Below are 19,320 nucleotides of genomic sequence, written 5' to 3' on the forward strand. Positions count from 1 at the left end.
TAAGGCATAAAGTGGACCGTATAAACTAATACAGATATTTTCTTACCATTACAGTGTTGTAATTTCCCTCGATCACGCACCACTAATGCTTTCCATATTCATATATACAATATGGTTTGCAAACACGCTCAAATGCTTATCTAGAGCCCCTCTGAATTCTCATGTGTATTTATTATCCACTAGTTATCTAATTAATATTTTGTATTGCCTAAACCTATGATACAGTATTTACTTTATACCTCTGTAACTTAGCTTCGCTATTCCCCTATCAGTTATGGGAATCACTCCTCTTTACCAATCCATGCTATGGAAGAGAAATACAAAAGAAGATGGAAAAAAAAAAAAGCTGCCAATAAAATACTTATTTCTGTTAGCTAACATTTACAAGAAAAAAAATACTTACAATTATAAAGTGATCGATATATCTATGGTTTTCCTTCAAAAATCTGATTGGGTTACTCCTCAGAACTTTTTATTTAATATTGTTCCTCAATGCTTTATAACAACATGAAACTCTCCACATGTATCCACTGTGTGACTCTCACACTTTCCCCTTTTCATGAAATCTTTACAAATGGTGTTTCCACACACATCACCCAGCAGCATATCAGAATTTTAGGAATCATATTAATGCGTGCAGTACATATATGTACAGTAATATGATTAAAAATCGGAAGACAATAGAATAGGACTTCATGATATCAGTGTCGGCATTTGAAAATTTATACAGCTGTAGAACCAGCAGCTTAAAGGAAAAGAAAACTCAAGAGTTACTTTCAAAATGGGTTAATTTTTTATTGACTCTGGCTTATACTGCTGCTTTTAATTCAGGATGAATATAAACTTGATTTGGATTAATGCACTTTTGTATAGCTTTTCCATTATGACACACATTTACAATGCATTAAAATGCATAAATAACATTACCGAACTATCCAGGTATCCATTTCCATCTGTATCATATAAGCGAAACATAACTATAAAGGAAACAAAGAGAAGGAAACTCAGTTAGAAAACATAGTAACGACATTATTTCATTAAAAAAAGCCAACAAACAAACCAAAATACAAAACAACCAAACCTGAGTTTCAAAGAAGGGACAAATGTAAACATTTTCCTTTAACGATCACAATAACTGTAGACTTACCAAACACTTTGCATTATGTGAGAGGTTCACTCTGTGACTACCCTGCCACAGTGCTTCCGAGACATATTAGCAGGACAATTGCTAATTGTCTGGACAGTACAATTGCACCTTTTTCACGTAATCACTGCAACAGCTAATTTGGTCGGTTAGCTTAATTCTGGTTCCTCCTAGAGATGGTACGTATCCATGGAGAGTACCACCAAAAAGCCAGGGTAACATAGGATAACACACAATTGGTCAGGTAAATGTTGATAAGCCTGCTTAAGTTACAATGGTATCCTACTCCCTTGAACGCAGCTATTGCTATTCAGCAGTGATATTGCTTTAGAAATGCTTTCTGACCAACTAGATACTTCAAATAATAATCCTCTGTTTCATTTCATCAGTCAAATCCGACAATAAGCATTCCTCACAGACTGCCAGCATGACTCCTCCCATGACCAGGCTTGCTACATCAATTTGAAAAATGTATTCCCAATGTTTCAGGGAGCTACCCAGACACGAATAGCTGCATTTTGATAACTTCCAGAAAGAACATGTACTTTCAAGTTTGTAGCATTACTTGATTCCAGACACAAGAGTGGGCATGTCCGCCACTACCAAGATATTTCACAGCATCTTATTCAACTGATCATATACTGCATGAGATTGCAAAGCAGAAGGAAGCCTGAAGCTTCGGTAGGAATACTGTTAAAAGGCTAAAGATGATAACCGGAAATCCATGAATACCTCACTCTTTGTCCTTACTTTCTGGGACAGTTTGTCAGAGCTCTGAAATCTAAACACCCTTCAAAAGTACTCTTTTTTTCCCCCCTAGATCTATTTTCTAAGGAGTAAGAAGAGAGACCACGTATACGTGGTTCCACAACACTGTAATGCCTTGACTGATAGCAAAACAACAAGCAATCTGCTTACAAACTGTCTTATCAGATACCTTTGGAAACATAGCACATGACCCATTCAACAGCGAACAACCTCACCACATTGGATCCACAGCAAAAGCAATTACAGTCCAATAAATTCTGGAAGCAAAGCTTATCACAGTTTTCAGGAAACAATATAAGGAGAAATGAGAAGAAATTCTTAGCAATTATAAAGTTCAGAAAGAATTTGATTAATTTTGACTTACAGCAAAACATATGTAACTGTTATATAGATTGGTTTGCTTCCCTTATATCCCCCATCTTATTCCCAAGTTGAGCACCTAACTGTAGGGAAAAAATTGCTACCATTTCAGCAATTTTTGCCACTACATCGCACTGCTTTTAAGAGCTGTAATATAAGATTGAATGTATTTACTGTAGTACATTGTTTCAAGCTACAAAGGTCCATTATTCATTATTTATAGGCTAAGAAAACCTATAAAAATATCTTTCTTTGCCTGTGAATTACATAGTGGAAATGTTTCAGTGAAAAACAACAGTTAATGCTAAAAGCCACCAGAGATTGGTACTGTCCCTGCTCATACACCTTCTACCAAAGCTGCTCAGAGCATGACAGCTAATATTAACTGACAAAGGTACCACTAAGCATTTACAGTTTCCATAGGGATGAATCACTAAATCATGCAGTGATAAAGTTCAAGTCATTTGGTTCTCCTGCCTCCTCCTCTGAGATTGTAATGCACCGGTTAAAAGAACTTTCTAGTTATCATGAAAGCAAGTTTCAGCATCTCCCTGATCTTCATCCACTCGAGAGAAGTAGTGCGTACAACTTTTCTTTTTTTTGCCTTTAACATGATTCAGTAGTTCTAATCAGTCATTTAAAAAACAGACAGCATAATTATAACTGTTTCACCTTTGTAGCAAACAAAGTCTCTCCGATTACATACGTATTGGGTAGTGAAAAGGCTCAATCTGTGCTCTTGGCTAGACTCTGAAAAACTACGCTACTGGTGTGGCATGCAATCTCTTTTCTATTCATATCCTGCTAAATATTAATGTTCTTGCTAATTTATGCACTCTAGGAGAAAAAACATCAACAAAATTATAAACACAACTGAGCAAAAGTTGTGATGCCGACTACAGAGGCCAAGTCAATCTTGTATATTTTTTTTTTCTCATACCCTTACCTGTTAGCACTGACTGGCCACTCAATTTCTATTACTAAAATGCATTTTTTAAACAATTAAAAATGTATTAAAATAAAATCACCAAGATGTGATCAGTCACTGCACTGCTATATACTTTCACCTGCAACCTCTGGACTTCTCATCTTGCCTATGGCAAAAGGTGGAATCCCAGAAATTCCAAAAGCTCAAAATTACGTCCTTTTGAGAAGAAATTGGGGAATTCATTCTCAAAAATACTTGCACAAACCAGAGCTGAATGAACCTCCTGTTTTCACCAGTGCACGCACTTTAAAAACTGTAAGGCTTGCCACTCTGCACAGAAGCCTGAGTGTCCAAGAACTGCATAGCATAGCAAAAAGATAGACCATAACTAATCATATTACTGCACAAATACACAAGAACTGTGTGGCATTCTTGAAGCTTCTGTTGGTTTGAAAAGAACAGAAACAGAATAACCTGGAGAGAGTCTTGATAAGAGAAACTGTCAAAAAAACCCTACAGCTCATAATTCTTGGATTTTCTGTTCATAATAGTGGAGAGAAGTTAGCACTTATAAGCATCTTATGTTTGCAAAACTATGGTACCTGTGGAGGTCATATGCTTCCCCCACACCATTTAAGTCTAACGCCTTTCATACTGCCTCCTGGTATTTCTCTGAACAGTTTCACAAGAGATACATGTCTGGTGCCCACAGTTATACTGCTAAAAAAACACATACAAACTGAGGAATGGGTTGTCCTGATAAAACCTGCTGTAACTGTGAGCTAGTAACTTTTGCTGTTGGGGTGACTAAAAGAAGAATAGCTGAGCTATGGAACACCACTGTTCAGTTCCTAGGAAGCACCCTGTATGTTTACAAGGGGTCTTTCTTATACATTCAAGAATCTTAGTGTGGACTAGCAAAGTTTGGTACATGTGAAAACAACACGGAGAGCTCAAAATGGTTTCTATGAATCAAGTCTACAGGTTGAAACACAGAGCATGAAAGTGCTTAACAATATAGATGCACCTTGAACTATTTGCAATATGACCTTAAAAAGATAACTTAAATTCTTCCAATATATCTCTGCTAGGAAAGTTTGGGATATTCTTTAAATATTCAGGTCACATTTAGTTTATGACTAACAGATATGCTGATCATGTCAAACAGGTAAGGATTGCAGTGCTTAAGACCTCTAGGAATACACTGTTAATAGGTTAGAGAATCCATTTATCTACTGCAATATTTGTAAATCTATGAAAATCCATAGATCATATAGATCCAAAACTTAAACACTATTTCCTCAGTGTATTTTATCTTCAAAAATCCTCCAGCTTTTGTCAGATTTTATTTGAAAGCACTGCTTCCATGTTCTGCTTGTCATGAATCAAGTTTCCACTCAGCTATGATTCAGTGTTTCCATTTTTTTGTCAACAGAAAAAAATATTCATTATTTGAGATTAGTATTAATATTAATGTTGGCATCTCCAAAAGAAGCCATCCTTTCTTTTTTCACTTCACTGCTACTAATTTACAATTTACCTTACAACCACAGGACATACTGCTATAAAATTATTCAGACAAAGGGTTAAATCATACCGTTAATTTAGGAGGACAATTCAACTAAAATCAACAGGGAATTCTGCATATTAATGGTACAATATAAGCCAAAATTTTGACACTAAAAAGTGACAATACGTTGTATATTTCAACTCTGTAAGACAAAGTAGAAAATAAAACTATATAATAACTATGTTCTTAACTATATATAGTAAATGCAAATGATCTTGAATACACAAAACATCTAAGTACCATACATTTATTAGATCAGGCTCTCTCGCTCCTAAATCATGTAGATCATTCGTAGTCTTTTGCCTACACAGCTCCTGTTGCAGGAAGTTCATGGAACGTTCCCTACACTAAAATCATCTTCTCTTCCTCCGTCTCTCCTTTTCGTTGTACCAATTCCTGACACCAGAGGAGGCAACTGATCTCCGTTTCACACTACGGTTTGTGCTTAGAGCTCTTCAGAGCTCTGATAAGGCTTGCTCAACTTCCTACCACTAAACAGTTATTATATTCTAAGTTGAATTGAAATCTAGGATCTTAGTTTTCCTGTGCTTGTTTTCTGAATGCATATTCATGCATACTTTCTCATATTCTTATCATACGATACTAAACTGGTATTACCAAATTTGGGCACGGCTCCTTGTAATCTTTCCTGAGACAAAAGTATTGGTGATCTTACAGCACAAAGCTGTCATTGTAAGCTACCTACAGATAATGAAACATCAAGATACTTCAACAACATGCAGTCATGTAACCTTGTAATGAATTTCTCCTTCTGGCAGAAGCAGCCTACTGTTTGCATTTCCTATCATATTGAGTATTTACTTCCAATACAGTATTAGAGCCTTGATCCCACAGTTCTTTTAGAGAAGGACCAGCTATGTATATCAAAGTATATTTGGTCTCAATAAGGACTATATGATTGGATGGACTGTTATCTCTCTGGAAAACTGCGTTCTACAATTCCGTAATAGGGAAACAGAGTTTCTTTCTCTTTTTCTCCGATTCACAGATCAAAGTCTCAGTTATTTTTTGAGCAGGCAGAACTGTTGGGCTTTAATAAACCAGATGCCTGATTAAAAAAAAAAAAAAAAACCAACAAAAAAAAAGTACTTTCTAACTTCCAGGGTCAAAACCTCACTCCAAACAGTGGTGCAGACTTGGATGATTCTTGACTTTTCTGTATTCACTAATATTATAGAGACCACATCTGATATTAATAACTATTCTTTGCTTCAATTACCTTCTATATATCACTAAGCCTCCTCTGTATATTTCATTTGTTTTTCTCAGATCTGATACTAATCAAGATACGACTGTATAGAAAGGATTATTTTAATTGCAGAATGTATGATCCTTATTCATCTTAGCATGTGCAAGATAGAATTTAGTTAAAATATCATCAAATTAATACTATAAGCAAGCATAAAAGATCAGTTCTGCAATAACGTCAACTAGAACCATATTTTTATAATGCAGCTACTCCAAACTGAGTCTAAAACTCAGAAAATCTAGAAACAGAATTTTTGATGACTTATTAAAACAGATATATAAAATTAACTTAAAAGAACATACATTCTAGCTTGTCTTCAGGTCTTCCTCTTTCTAGCAGTGACAAATAGCAAACGATATCTTTCAGCTGGATCATGTCTGGCAAATGTAAGTTGGCAGGAGTAGGAGGTCGGGATGTAGAGGTACCTTTGTTAAGTCTCAGACCTGGAAATAATACATAGCCTTTGTTATTCTTCACATATGATATAAGCAGAAAATGAAAACATAACTCTTGCATACATGCATCTTTTTTTTGTGAATCTCAGATGACTTCTTAATTTAAATATAAATGTGAAGTCTTAAACAATTCATGTTTATAGTTTATCCAGCAAAGGCAGAATTAAAATGATAGTGAGATTTTAAGATATTGTACAGATATAGCAAACTATTGGGAAAAAAAAAATCAATTATGAAAACGGCATAACTCTTTTCTGTGTTGTTAGAGCAACACATATTTAGAACGTGGAAGCCTTGGTCAAGAATACTATAGAAAAAAACACAGAATTCAAATAATAGTCACAATAATTGCTCAAACATTGTGATCAAGAGCAGTTCCAGTGTACCGCTTGGAATACCAGCTTCACCCACTGCCACACTTTTTGTTTCAAGAGAACATTAATATGAGCAGTCCTGATGATATTACTGGAACCTGCAGGACCAATAAATAGAGGAAAAAACAGGGAAGGACAGGAGAACACAGAAAAAGCAGTAATAAAACTTTCTTTACAAGTTTGTTACATTTCCGGCTGACTTTAGTGATGTTAAAGATGAAACTTTACAACAGGTTTTACTGTTCTTAAATGTGTTCTATAACTAATTCAGAACAGATTCGTCATTGCACACATAACCTGCATACATAATTTCCCTCATCCATTTGTCTTGGACAAGTTAATTACTGTAGCAAATAGAAACAGAATTCTGGTGGGTTTCCCCCCCCTCTATTTTCACCTTGGAAAACTTCATTACAATCTGAAGACATTTTCAAAGGTCTACTGAGGTACACATGTTAAAAAATATATATATTTCAGTAAATAAGAGCAAATTTGCATGCAGAAAAAATAACTTTTAATTACATTCATGGTTTCAGACAGATAATGAACACTGAAAGTAAATATTTAAATAAATAAAAAAAATTAATAGTGTGATGTTCTACTAAATCAGCTTGCGTGTCTGTTAAGTGCCCTTAAAATTAAGACATTATAAAATATTAATCAATTAAGATGTTAGCTTTAATCACACAATTTACACAAATAGTTCACGTTCTAGTCTTGCGTGAATCTTATGCACAGAATAAAAAGTACTATAAAACTTGGGCTAACTCATCTCAAAAACATATGGTCCTGAAATCCAAATGAAGAGGACTACAAATTTTAAGGTATGCTTTAGCTTATCATCAGCTGCAAGGTACATATTAAAGTATTACTTCTTAATTGGAGGTGGAAGAGGGGTGGCTGTCATGTGCGGACTTACAGATGACTTACAGTGCTGCTGCTTACCTGGCATCTGTTTCCATCTCTCTTCAGACACCTTAACTGAAAATACAATTTATAAACAGACATGAGTGGACCAAGACACACTAAGTAAAAAACAGACACATACCAGAGGGATTTATGAACACTGCTACCTACTTTCCTTGTGATCTTCTCTAGCTCTTGTGTACCTTTCCATTTTCCAGAAGAACATCAAATGTTTCTGACAAATTTATTTCCTGGTACAGTCATTTTTTTTCACTACTGGTAACATTTAAAAATTACTAGATATCCTAAAACAAAGGTTTCTGTACTTTCATTTGCACATCAAAATGTACCAATGCACACTTCTTCCCTTGAAATGCTACAAATTATAAAGATGTAACATCTAGTTTAAATCTCATGCAATTGAATTATAATATGAATAATCTATTTTCAAGCACAAATAACTCCTGCATGAGGTGAACTGAATTGCCTCTCTGAAAGTGTTTTGGATATAAAAATTTATCAAACAGCCTGACTGGTATTACACTAAATACATATGGAAGACTACTAATCTGGTCTCATGTTACATTATTTCTAAAGTCCTTACTAACCGAAAAAGATGAAAATTAACTACAAAATGGGGAAAGTGAGTGAAGGACAAAATTTTTTGAGGAGACTATGATCTAATAATGATTATTATTATGATTTTTATCACACATAAAAATAAAATCTATCAGAGAGAATTACAGTGAAAGTGAAGAAAGCTAAGTATGGCCTACACTGGGCAGAATTTAGATGTAAATCTGGCAATGACCTAAAACCAGCTTTATTATTTCTACGTATAAAGTGTCAAAACTATAGAAATACAACACCAGAATGATGAAAGAAGATTTTTTAAATGGTATTACTCAGACACCATATGTAAAACCACAGCATAATAAATAAATATGCACCACTAAATGACAGCTGCTTTTGGAGTTAGGCAAAAAGTGTTAAGTGTAGAAGATTACAAATTTTGGTGGCTGCACAGTGTATGTTTATTGCTGACATTACTTATTGATAAAAACATAATGAAAACTTCAATGAAAAATTAAAAGTAACAAAGGCAGAAATGAAATTGTGCTGCTGAGACTTTATAGGCAACGGAATCTATATTCACAGTTGAAAAAAACGCAATGCTGAATATTTATGACATCCAAAATATACCCTGCAGCATACAATAAAGAATACATTTAGACATGCCCTTAGAGACTCTGTTGCAAAGAATCTTTAAGGGCAAGGAATGGAATCACTGGTCTAAACGACCTGCCTAAATAGTCATTATCAGAGCTGTAATTAGCAACAGGAGGTTTTGATACTCCACACAACTGATTACACTGTAGTCTACTAAGCCTACTGCTCTGCACATGGTACCAGTCTAGATAACTAACAACAAAAGCCCAAGAATCATAGAATGTGTTGGGTTGGAAGGGACCTTTAAAGGCCATCTAGTCTAACCCCCCCTTGCAGTAAGCAGGGACATCTTTAACTAGATCAGGTTGCTCAGAGCCTCATCTGGCCTGGCCTTGAATGTCTCCAGGGATGGGGCCTCCACCACCTCTCTGGGCAACCTGTTCCAGTGTCTCACCACCCTCATGGTAAAGAACTTCTTCCTAATGTCTAATCTAAACCTACCCTGCTCTAGCTTAAAATTATTGGCCCATTGCAATGCAAACCATTGCATTGTGGAAGGAGATGCATCCATGGCAGTTCTGATTAGGAAGGATAAAAAAAGTTACCTGAAGAATTGAATTCAAATGCAAAAAAAATATTTATATGAAGAATCATACCTTCAACATGGTAAGCAAGCTTTATTTATTTTTCGTTTAAGTCTAGTTACAGTTAATGACCATTATATATATATACACATTATAATATAATTGAAGACAATAACGTAATATTTTTGTTTGGTTGGTTGTTGTTTTTTGTCAGGAAATATAAAGCTAAGAAATGGAAATAACAGGCACTATAAATTTAAATAAAGAAAAATAACTGAAACCTATCTATTTAAAATAGTTGAGAAGGGCATGCACTACAATGAAAAAACAGGTAAACTCAGTGAAACTCTGAAAGCCTACAATTAGCCTACTGAGGCATCTATGGAAATCTAATGCTTGGTATCTGCGAGAAAAGCTAACATTTCAGCTACTAGCACTTGTACCGAATTCACAACTTCTGGATGAGTTGCAATTTGAAGACACCTAATCTTCATATAAAGAATTCAAGCGATTAAGTACCCATCAAACCATTTGGTAGCTTGCTCTAAGTGCTTGATTATCCCAGCTGCTCAAAACATGCAATTTATTTCATTAAATTAGTCTAGCTTCTGCTTTTAACTACTGGATTTTCATAGAGTTCATAATTTGCTAAAGTGCTAAACCAAATATTTCAAGTTAGGAAGGTAACCTTAAATTTCTTCTGCAACTTTTCTTTAAAAGTATTATAAAATTTTGTAAACTGACAGTTTTTAGCGCTATTTTGCAGGGAAGTATTTTAACATGTTAAGTCCTCTGAACTCAAAATCACTTTTCATAAAAATGTTCAGTTTAGCATCAAAATTTCAAATGGCATCAAAGAAGATCCTTACGTTGGGAAAAGAAATACTGCTAACACTTATAGGGCATTTAAAACATCAGTAGCTGATAAGTCTGTAGGATTACTAATAGCAGTATCACACCTACACAATTTAAGAACAGCAGCAGTAACTGGGCACAGAAACTGCAGAGCACCAGCAGAAGCCTCCTGCATGAAGCTCTGAAGGTTTCCAGGTGTTTATATGGTAGAGTAGGCAGCAAGATCATGTAACCATAGCAATCTGATTAGCATTAACATGACAAAGACTGTCCACTTGGTGTCTCAGCTGCATCATTATTGTGAATTAAAAAGACAAAACCATTTAATTTCCATTTCTTTTCACAGTATTTCTTGTTCATGATTGAATTAGTTTCTCCAATCTCATAAATATCAGAACAAAAAAATAAATACATATAGTTTAGAATTCCATATATTTATAGCTATTAGATGTAAAATAGCAGGAGGGGGGGAACCGTCAGCTCTTATATTAGTGATTTTATTACTTACCTCCAGAAAGGTGCTGGGGTTTGTTTTTTATTAACGGGCTGCAGTGAGAGATTTTGTTGCTAAACGATGTAAAAAGATGTTCAATGAAATCATCTGGTAACTCTGCCTCCAGAAAAGTCTTCATGAACAGCTTGAACCCCTCTAAATCAATTGTCTAGAGTGGGGGGGGGAAGGAAAAAAAGTAATTTGAATAGTTTGTTTTGCAAAAACTTTCATACTAATCCATCAAATAGTATTCTGTTAAGAAAAACTTTAGACTGTTTGAAAATACTGATATCTGAATATATAGCCTGGCATACCTATTCTTGAAAGTGACTGGTTATTGAATTCAGTATAAGTGTGAAAACTCACAGTATTGCTACAATAGCCCAGAGTAAATCCAGAGCACTTGCATCAGGATCCAAAAATTTAGTTCCATGCTCTCCAGTTACTTGATTAGAATATGGCTTAACAGCACATACACAACCGCAACCAAAGGCACCTATGGAGCTCACAGGGAAGTACTTAGCAAGTCTCTGCTTTTCGCATAATTAGGCAGACAAACAGGGGATTTTTGCATGCCTGATTCACAGGCCTCCTGCCTTTCCCTAAGTGTCAACACGTTTTGTTGTTATTTGTCCAAGAGAAATTGGACAGAACCCTGCCTTGAATAGGTTCTAATAGTCAAATGAGATAACTGAAACACCCAACATTACTTAACAGGGAAAAATAAGTTGCTGATTTGAAACATTTGCCACAGTTTAATGTGGTTTTGCTTTTGCCAGCAAGGTAAGAGTTGATTAATGAAACTTCATTGATGATTTTTCCTGGTAAGACAACATTGTTTGCTTTAAGTAATAAAATGAATCATAGAATATCTGAAGTTGGAAGGGACCCATAAGGATCGAGTCCAACTCCTTCCTCCTCACAGGACTACCCAAAACTAAACCATATGACTAAGAGCATCATCAAGACGTTCCTTGGACTCTGACAGGCTTGGTGCCCATGACCACTTCCCTGGGGAGCCCGTTATAGTGACCAACCACCCTCTCAGTGAAGAAACTTTTCCTAATGTCTGATCTGAACTTCCCTGATGCAGCTTCATTCCATTTCCTCATGTCTTATCAGTGGTCACCAGAGAGAGGAGATCAGCATCTCCCCCTCTCTTGCCCTCCTTGAAGAAGGCGTAGACTGTGATGAGGTGACAGCAATTTAAAGCATTATGATCCCATTTTATCCTGCTAATACAGAACCACTAAAGGTAAAGGTGTCCTGAAACATATTAAGAGAGCTTAAAACAATTTCAGTTTTATCTCAGAAATAACTGTGACACAGCTGTGTACTTATCAACGATGCTGCTCTGTTCCGTATTTGATTTTAAAACAGCTTGTCAATCATTAATCTGAAAAACATTGAGTTTCTGTCTTTGTTTCTAGATCAAACACGACAACAACTTTTCACCATTAAATAATTAAGGGTTAAAGCCACATTATACCACAAAATTGAGTTGGAGAAACTTCCCCATGCTTCAGGAAGACTCCATTTCTCCATAGGAAACTCCTATGTAACTCCTTTAGTTCAGCATAGTGAATGCAGCATTAAGAGGGAAAAGACTAGAAAGAAACCAGCTTGAAACCATTCCAGAAAAAGAAAATTGAAACTAAATTTTCAAAGTGCCTCAGTGACTTTGGAATCTGAGTCACAGTATAAATAATTTTTACAATGACTTCAATATCATTTCAACACTTTGGAGCAGGACTTTCTCTCCCCCTGCCTTTTTTTTTTTTTTTTTTTTTTTAATATTTAGGAGATGTAGATATTTTATGTCCACATGAAACAAGGTGTTTTCCATTAAGGTCAAGACCTAACTGCCTCAGGGTAATGTTTTAAATGTGTATCACTGTCTTTACAAGGGACCAAAAACACAGATTGCAAAATTGGACTGATCTTGTGCAAGTCATTATTATTAGGAATACAAGCTTCGAGAGAGGGTATCTATGGTGAGCTTCTAATCCAGAACACCTCATTTGAGAAGGAAACTCAGTGAAAACAATAAAAAATTTACCTAGCAAACATAAAAATAGCAGAGACAAAAAAAAAAAAAGCCTCCACAAGAGTCAAGCTGGGCATAAAACAAAAATGATAAACTTGGACATGGACTCACTATCTTTGTCTCATCACAGAGTTTCAGCCACTCTCTTCTATTTTGGGATATCATACACTATTTCACTCATGTTACAAACATTACGTTTTTCCTCACTAATAGAGTCACTGACATCTAATTCACTGTTTATAAACTATGAAACCACAATGGCAAAAGGATTTGTATCAGCATCCAAGTAAACAGGTCATTAGTTTACACTATATAAACATTTATTTTTTATCTACAAGCATAACAAATACATTAATCGCTAAAGCAACTGACTTTAACAATGTGAAATTGCTTTGTTAGATTGTTCATTAATGAAACACGTCTTAGCTATTTCATTAAATTACATACAAAGAATACCCAAGTGAAAAAGGAAAGTAGACAAACAAATTATAATCCCATTTAAGTTAAGGTTTATGGATAGACATGTGAAATATCTCTGTATACATAAAGCTTTTTTTTATTTACCTTGTCTGTGGGTTTTATGTATATACTGCTAAAAGTATTCCTCGAGATTTTTAAACTGCTGCCTAAATGAGATTGGCACCAGGCTGCCAGCAAGAACTAAATCCCTAATGCTACATTTTTTCCCATGTATGGGCTCAGAATTATGTCTGGTTATAGACTTGGATTAATAAATAAGGTTAAAATTACATGTGTCTTTCTTCCTGAAGACTCTCTTTCTCAAAGATGTTCAAACTTTTAAATATTTTCTAAAGATGGTCAGATTATCATTTACCCCAGTGTCCTCCAAAACAAGTGTTCCAAACTGTCTTACATTTTCTGCCAGGAAAGTCAACTGATGTCAAAGTAACACATGACTTGGCTGCCATGTCCATTTATTATATTTGACACCCTGACTGCCACTGATTAGGGTGCTCAGCAAAGAAAAAAAGAAATTGGGTGGTTGTTCTGCAGTCAGATTTCTTCAGCTGAAAGCGCTTTACCCTCTGCTCTAACATGCTCTGTGACCTGTGCTCCCCCAGGGAAGCAGCAACATTCATATAACCAGAGTTCAGGTGTTGCACATCCAAACGCTTTCAAATGATGCAGAAAGTTAGTTAGGAGCTTGTAAGTGACGTGAATACAGATCAGAAATGTTTATAATAGCCACAAATGCAGATGCAAAACCACATGCTGTATCAAAAGAATGTGCAACAAGAGTCCTGCCTCTAATGGAGATCCAAGCATAGAGCCTTGTCTACATGAAAAAACCCACAAAATCCATGATGCTAATACTCCCATAGCAGAAAAACATTTTCTAGAGGACATAACATCCTTGGTGTATATTATCCTATTAGAACTGAGCTCTAAAGTAATGCAGTCATTTCAGGAAATTTGTTTTTGTAAATGTATAAAAGCAAATAACAGAACTGAGCTATACTACAGCAGATCCAGGAGTAGTTTAGCATCCATCTAGTTTTTCCAATGAAAAAGGGGTGAGCTTTCAAAGAAAAGCTTGCATCAAATTACTTTCAGCGCGTTCTCTATCATCTCTCATTGTAATATACATAAGCCATTACATAACTGTGGAAAAACTGAATAATTTCTTAAAAGAAATACTGTGAGGACCATTGTAGAAGACTTATAGGTGTTAGAGTATTACCATCAAGTAGAGGTTTTAGTATTGAGTATGGTTCATTTAGAACAGAACACTTAAAGATGCAAAAAATTTGCTCAGCTTAATTTGAAATTACTTTCACGGGAGAACAACATACAATATTATGAGCACTTCTCTATTCCACAGTTATACAGTACTTTTCTTTTTTTCCTCATGGAACTTTACTGTTCTAAAATATAAAAATGCTTCAGTAAGTAACTACCCTTCCTCTGATTTCTAGCATTTCCCCTCAGCCCCAGATACTTTTCAAATGAAACACACAATATTTTGGTAACCAAAAAGACATAAAAAACGAAAGCAGAGGACATTAATTTTCCACATTAACATGGATATGCTCACTCTGCTATGTAAACCAAAATATCTTTCTTTTAAATATCACTGTCATATCAGAATTTCTCAGATGAAAAGTTCAAAAAATTTTGGTATAGTTTGAAAATAATTTATTTCTGTTACTGAATTCACAAGAATTAATTAAACAGTTCAGTTCAATAATATCAGAATAATATATAAGCCATAATGGTGGATGTTGTTTTCCTAAGCATGCAGGCTAATTGCTTAATTTTCAACAGTTGCTTGGCTTCCAGAAGTTCCAGTTGAATTCAAATGAACCTGAGAAAGAAGGATTTAGAATTTCAGGAGGCATTTCTATGATGTTTCCCAAGTGAGGGGATGAGAGCGTGAGAGAATGTAGTACCAAATTGACTACAATTAACCTGGCACATGAATTAATTCCATTTCACAAGAGATTATGAGGGCATAAAGAGATTATGATCACAAGTTTAGTGATCTCAGGAAAATTTTCAATGTTAACAGGGAGATATATAAGGACATAGTTGAAGCAGCCAATAGTGATTCAGAGGAACATGAAAGAACTTTCCAATCATTTGGCCTAAATCTTCTGAGAGAGGGGGAAAAAAGGAATAAAAATCTGCGCTGTTTTATCTTTGATTCAAATAAAAAAGGTACCAAAATCTTTGCCTGCAGGTCACAGAAAGGTAGGTGTTTTTATATTAACCATACATAAATGGATTTCTCTTTTTATATGTTAAGCAACAACTGGTTCAGCAAGTTTACTGGAGCTCCTTTTCTTATGTCTTACAAAAATAAATTGACAAAATAAGAATTTATAAACTTTTATAATCTTCTGTATTATTGGGTAATAAAACTTCATTTGATAATGAAAAGGTTTGATATAAACCCAGAGAAATACACATTCAAAAACACCATCGCGTTTCAGCCAATTTAAACCATATAAAATTACTTTTATGACTATTTTTAGAAGCAGTTCTTATTACTGTCATTTCCCATTTATAGATTTTATCAATGTTTCCAGTTACCTGAAATTAAAAAAAAAAAAAAAAAGAGGTATGTATCCACTGTGGAGAAAAGGAAAGGAGAACAGAAGGCTGAGGCAAAACTGCACAGTTTTAACTTTTAAATTCTTTTTAGCAAATAAAATGTGTCAAGCATTAAACATTTTTTAGCTTTTCTGAAAGCAAACATGAAAGTGGACTCACTATGACTCAATGCAGAGGAAAATTAAAAATATGCATTTTTTTTTTGCATGTTAAATTGTCAGGGAAAATTTGTAACATTTAATTAACCATCCACAAAATTTCAAAATTAATCTCAGCACTAAACTACCAACAAGAATTTAATCCATAAGTATTCTTTTTCTGTAAGCTCCTCCCATACAGATCCACACAATGAACTGAAAAAGAAGAAACAGACAAAAGCTTATAATGAGTTCTAATTCATTGACCGACCACAGAAAGCACATTCTGGATTTGCCCCGCTCCATCCAACTATGTAACACAACAGATTTAGAGAAAGGAATCCTAAGGTGTCACCTATGTCTTTATTAACTGTGCCTATTCATTAATACGCTGTGATATGGAATGACTTCTACTTCACAATGCTGTGCAGACTAAGAAACCTCTTATTTGGTTTCATAACTGTAAAACCAAGCAGCTAATTACGGTCTAGTGAGACTAGTGAGAACAATATGGGTCAGTTCAGAAGAGGAAAGAAGATGCCTAAAGCTGGACATCAGTATTATATTGATACCTTTATTCATATTGGGAGCTTGAAGGACTCTCTCAAGCACTACTCATCTATAAAGCACTTATACTTGATAAAGCCTTTAGGTTTTTTACTTTACCTTCCTAAGGTGTCCACAGACTTGTTTCTGAACATGAACAAAAATGTTACAATCTTCACTGGATTGAAGATTTCATCATTTGCCTCACATCTAATACCATTAGGGTACATAAATCTGTGTTATTAGGTCTCACTATACATGTTCACAAAAAGGAAACTCCATCTAAAAAAAAAGGCACTGTGCGCCAAGTGCAATGGAGACCACGATTTCCTTCTGAAAGCACAGAAAAAGTGACATATTTTCCCACCTTTTGGAAAAAAAAAAAATCTTCTGTTAAAAACACCTTCCCAGTGGGGGCTACCTTGGCAGAATTCCTTTGTTTGCCTGCGGAAATTCTAACTTGTATCTCATTCTCTAGAGAGTATCCAAAAATCAGAAAAGAGCTAAAGATTCATTGGGGAAAAAGAGGTTACCATATCTACATCAAAAAAGTGACTAAACATTTACTTGTAAAAATGTTACTGAACAAATTACTGAAATAGTCCTTTGAATGAAGAGGTGATCTGAACATGTTTAACATGTCAGGCTGGTCAGGGGCTGCATCAAAACAGATATCAAAATGTTTCAGCAGTTAAGGCAGTACTTCTGTACATATGGAAGAATTTAAGGTGCTTAGGTAAATTTTATAAAAAAATGCCTGAGACAACTTTTTTATACTAGAGGTGGGTGCTAACTTCACTCAGAGAGGAAGTAATCCATTTTGGATCTAAGCCTATGCTAAAAGAAACAGAAAAAAATATGTATTGCATATATAAAAATAAATATTCATGTATATATACTATTATATATAGTATTATTTATTAAAAGAAGCAGCAAACAACAATTACAGATTTTTCAGAGAGGCCATTCAGTGCCTCTCGAACTATAAAATGTCATCTCATATGCTGCATATATTTTACAATTAATTTTTGCAAATATGCATTAGTTCAAAACACTTAACAGGCTTTTTTTAATGTTAATGCCATAAACAGGTTACATACAAAAAGTTCTGTCAGTACAAACAACTCGCTATTACTTTCCTATGTTTAAGAATAGCAGAAGCAGTTTTTACAACAGTGAAATAAGACAGACTAATCTGTCTTATTTCCAGGTACTGTGAGAACATTCCTGTTGTGATGTCTGACTAAGCAAATATAGAATCATAGAATGTGTTGGTTTGGAGACAGATTTGCCAGATATAGCCAGATTTGCCCAGATCTTCAGTTTCAGCAGAATCTGTCTTGTTAAAGAACCCAAACCCAACCAATGCTTTATGGTGGAAATTTTTCTGAAGCTTATGGCATCCTTCACTTTACACCAAGTTACAAACACAAAATTTAGGCTTTGCACTGCCAGTTCAAAATTAATTTGAAGAAAATTCCTTCCCTCAAATAGTCATTTAAGAACCAGGATAAAAAAAATAATTAGGCCAATAATTATCCTAATAATAATATTGGGAAAAGATAACAAAAATAGTCACTCAAGGAACTCAGTTACAATGTCTGACAGATATTGTAAAATATAAGAATATAAAACTAAAGCAACACTAGCTATATGGATATAAAAAGTGGCAGCTGCAAAAGGTAATACCGTATAGCACCTATTTTGTCTAAACTAAAAATCTGGAAAGAGAGAGAGAGATGATGCCATTTATGGACAGACTGGAGTATGCGGGGAGGTAACACCTGAGCCAGGCACGCACAGGGGGAAACAGCGGTGAAAATCCTTCTTTCAGACTTGTCAGCACCTCTGTTCTCCACTGCATCTCGGCTTCTTAATTCTTTTCCTCCATTCTGGTAGCAGCCAAGGAGGCATCACTGGGTAAGTGTCTATGGGGTGGGAAGGAAGGCTGGAAATGAGCTGTAGACCCCAGATTTGGACTCTTGAGAGATTTCAACCACATCTAAAGGCAACCTACTTGCAGCAGCTGCCAGACACTATTTAGAAAAATGGTGAAGGAGCAGACAGCAGGAGGGGGGTTTTTTTTGAGTTATAAGGAATAATCTGCACTCAGTGGAAGAACTGAGGCAAGATCTAAAAGAAATTCCCTCCCTAGGACACTGTATTTCCCTCTTCCCCAGCTGCTAAAAGCTCCTGGGTAACTCCTTAATGGCTTTGACCAAGCATTCTGAGATGTTTTCCTATTTTTCTATCATAACACATTTAAAAAGCCAATTCTGTAGAAGATTCTTCAGCCTGGGCTTTTATTCTCCTTCTCCACCTTAGGAATCCGATCACTAGTGTATCCTGTTGAACATACCACAGGAAATCTGATGACAGAACAGTAAGCACACATAAAAAGACATATAAACACAAATGACAATCATTGAACTAGAAAAAAATATTACCAAGGAATCTTGACTGCAAAGATTTTAAAGTCACAAAGAGATCAAAGTCCTGGCAACTGACAAGATAAATAGATTACAGTTTTCAGGATAAACTATATTTTTCAAGAGAGTTTCCAGGATGACAATGATCACATTGACTAAAGAATTATCAACTCTGAAGAAACAAAAATATTAAAATTAGTTTCAGATTT

The 19,320-nt window shown here is 35.1% G+C and overlaps 1 protein-coding gene across 8 annotated transcripts in view; it reads right to left on the minus strand.

The window, feature by feature from the left end:
* Positions 1–19,320, minus strand: part of DGKB (diacylglycerol kinase beta) — a 379,831-nt gene that overhangs the window by 261,169 nt on the left and 99,342 nt on the right. For all 8 annotated transcript variants that reach the window (XM_063324934.1, XM_063324933.1, XM_063324935.1 and 5 more), the window contains 4 exons: positions 10,893–11,046; positions 7,815–7,850; positions 6,343–6,483; positions 928–977 (listed from right to left, as the gene is read on the minus strand). In XM_063324934.1, the coding sequence (XP_063181004.1) occupies positions 928–977; positions 6,343–6,483; positions 7,815–7,850; positions 10,893–11,046 (381 nt within the window). The remainder of the gene's footprint in view (positions 1–927; positions 978–6,342; positions 6,484–7,814; positions 7,851–10,892; positions 11,047–19,320) is intronic.

This window comes from Chroicocephalus ridibundus, chromosome 2, assembly GCF_963924245.1.
Source record: "Chroicocephalus ridibundus chromosome 2, bChrRid1.1, whole genome shotgun sequence".
NCBI classification, from domain to species: domain Eukaryota; kingdom Metazoa; phylum Chordata; class Aves; order Charadriiformes; family Laridae; genus Chroicocephalus; species Chroicocephalus ridibundus.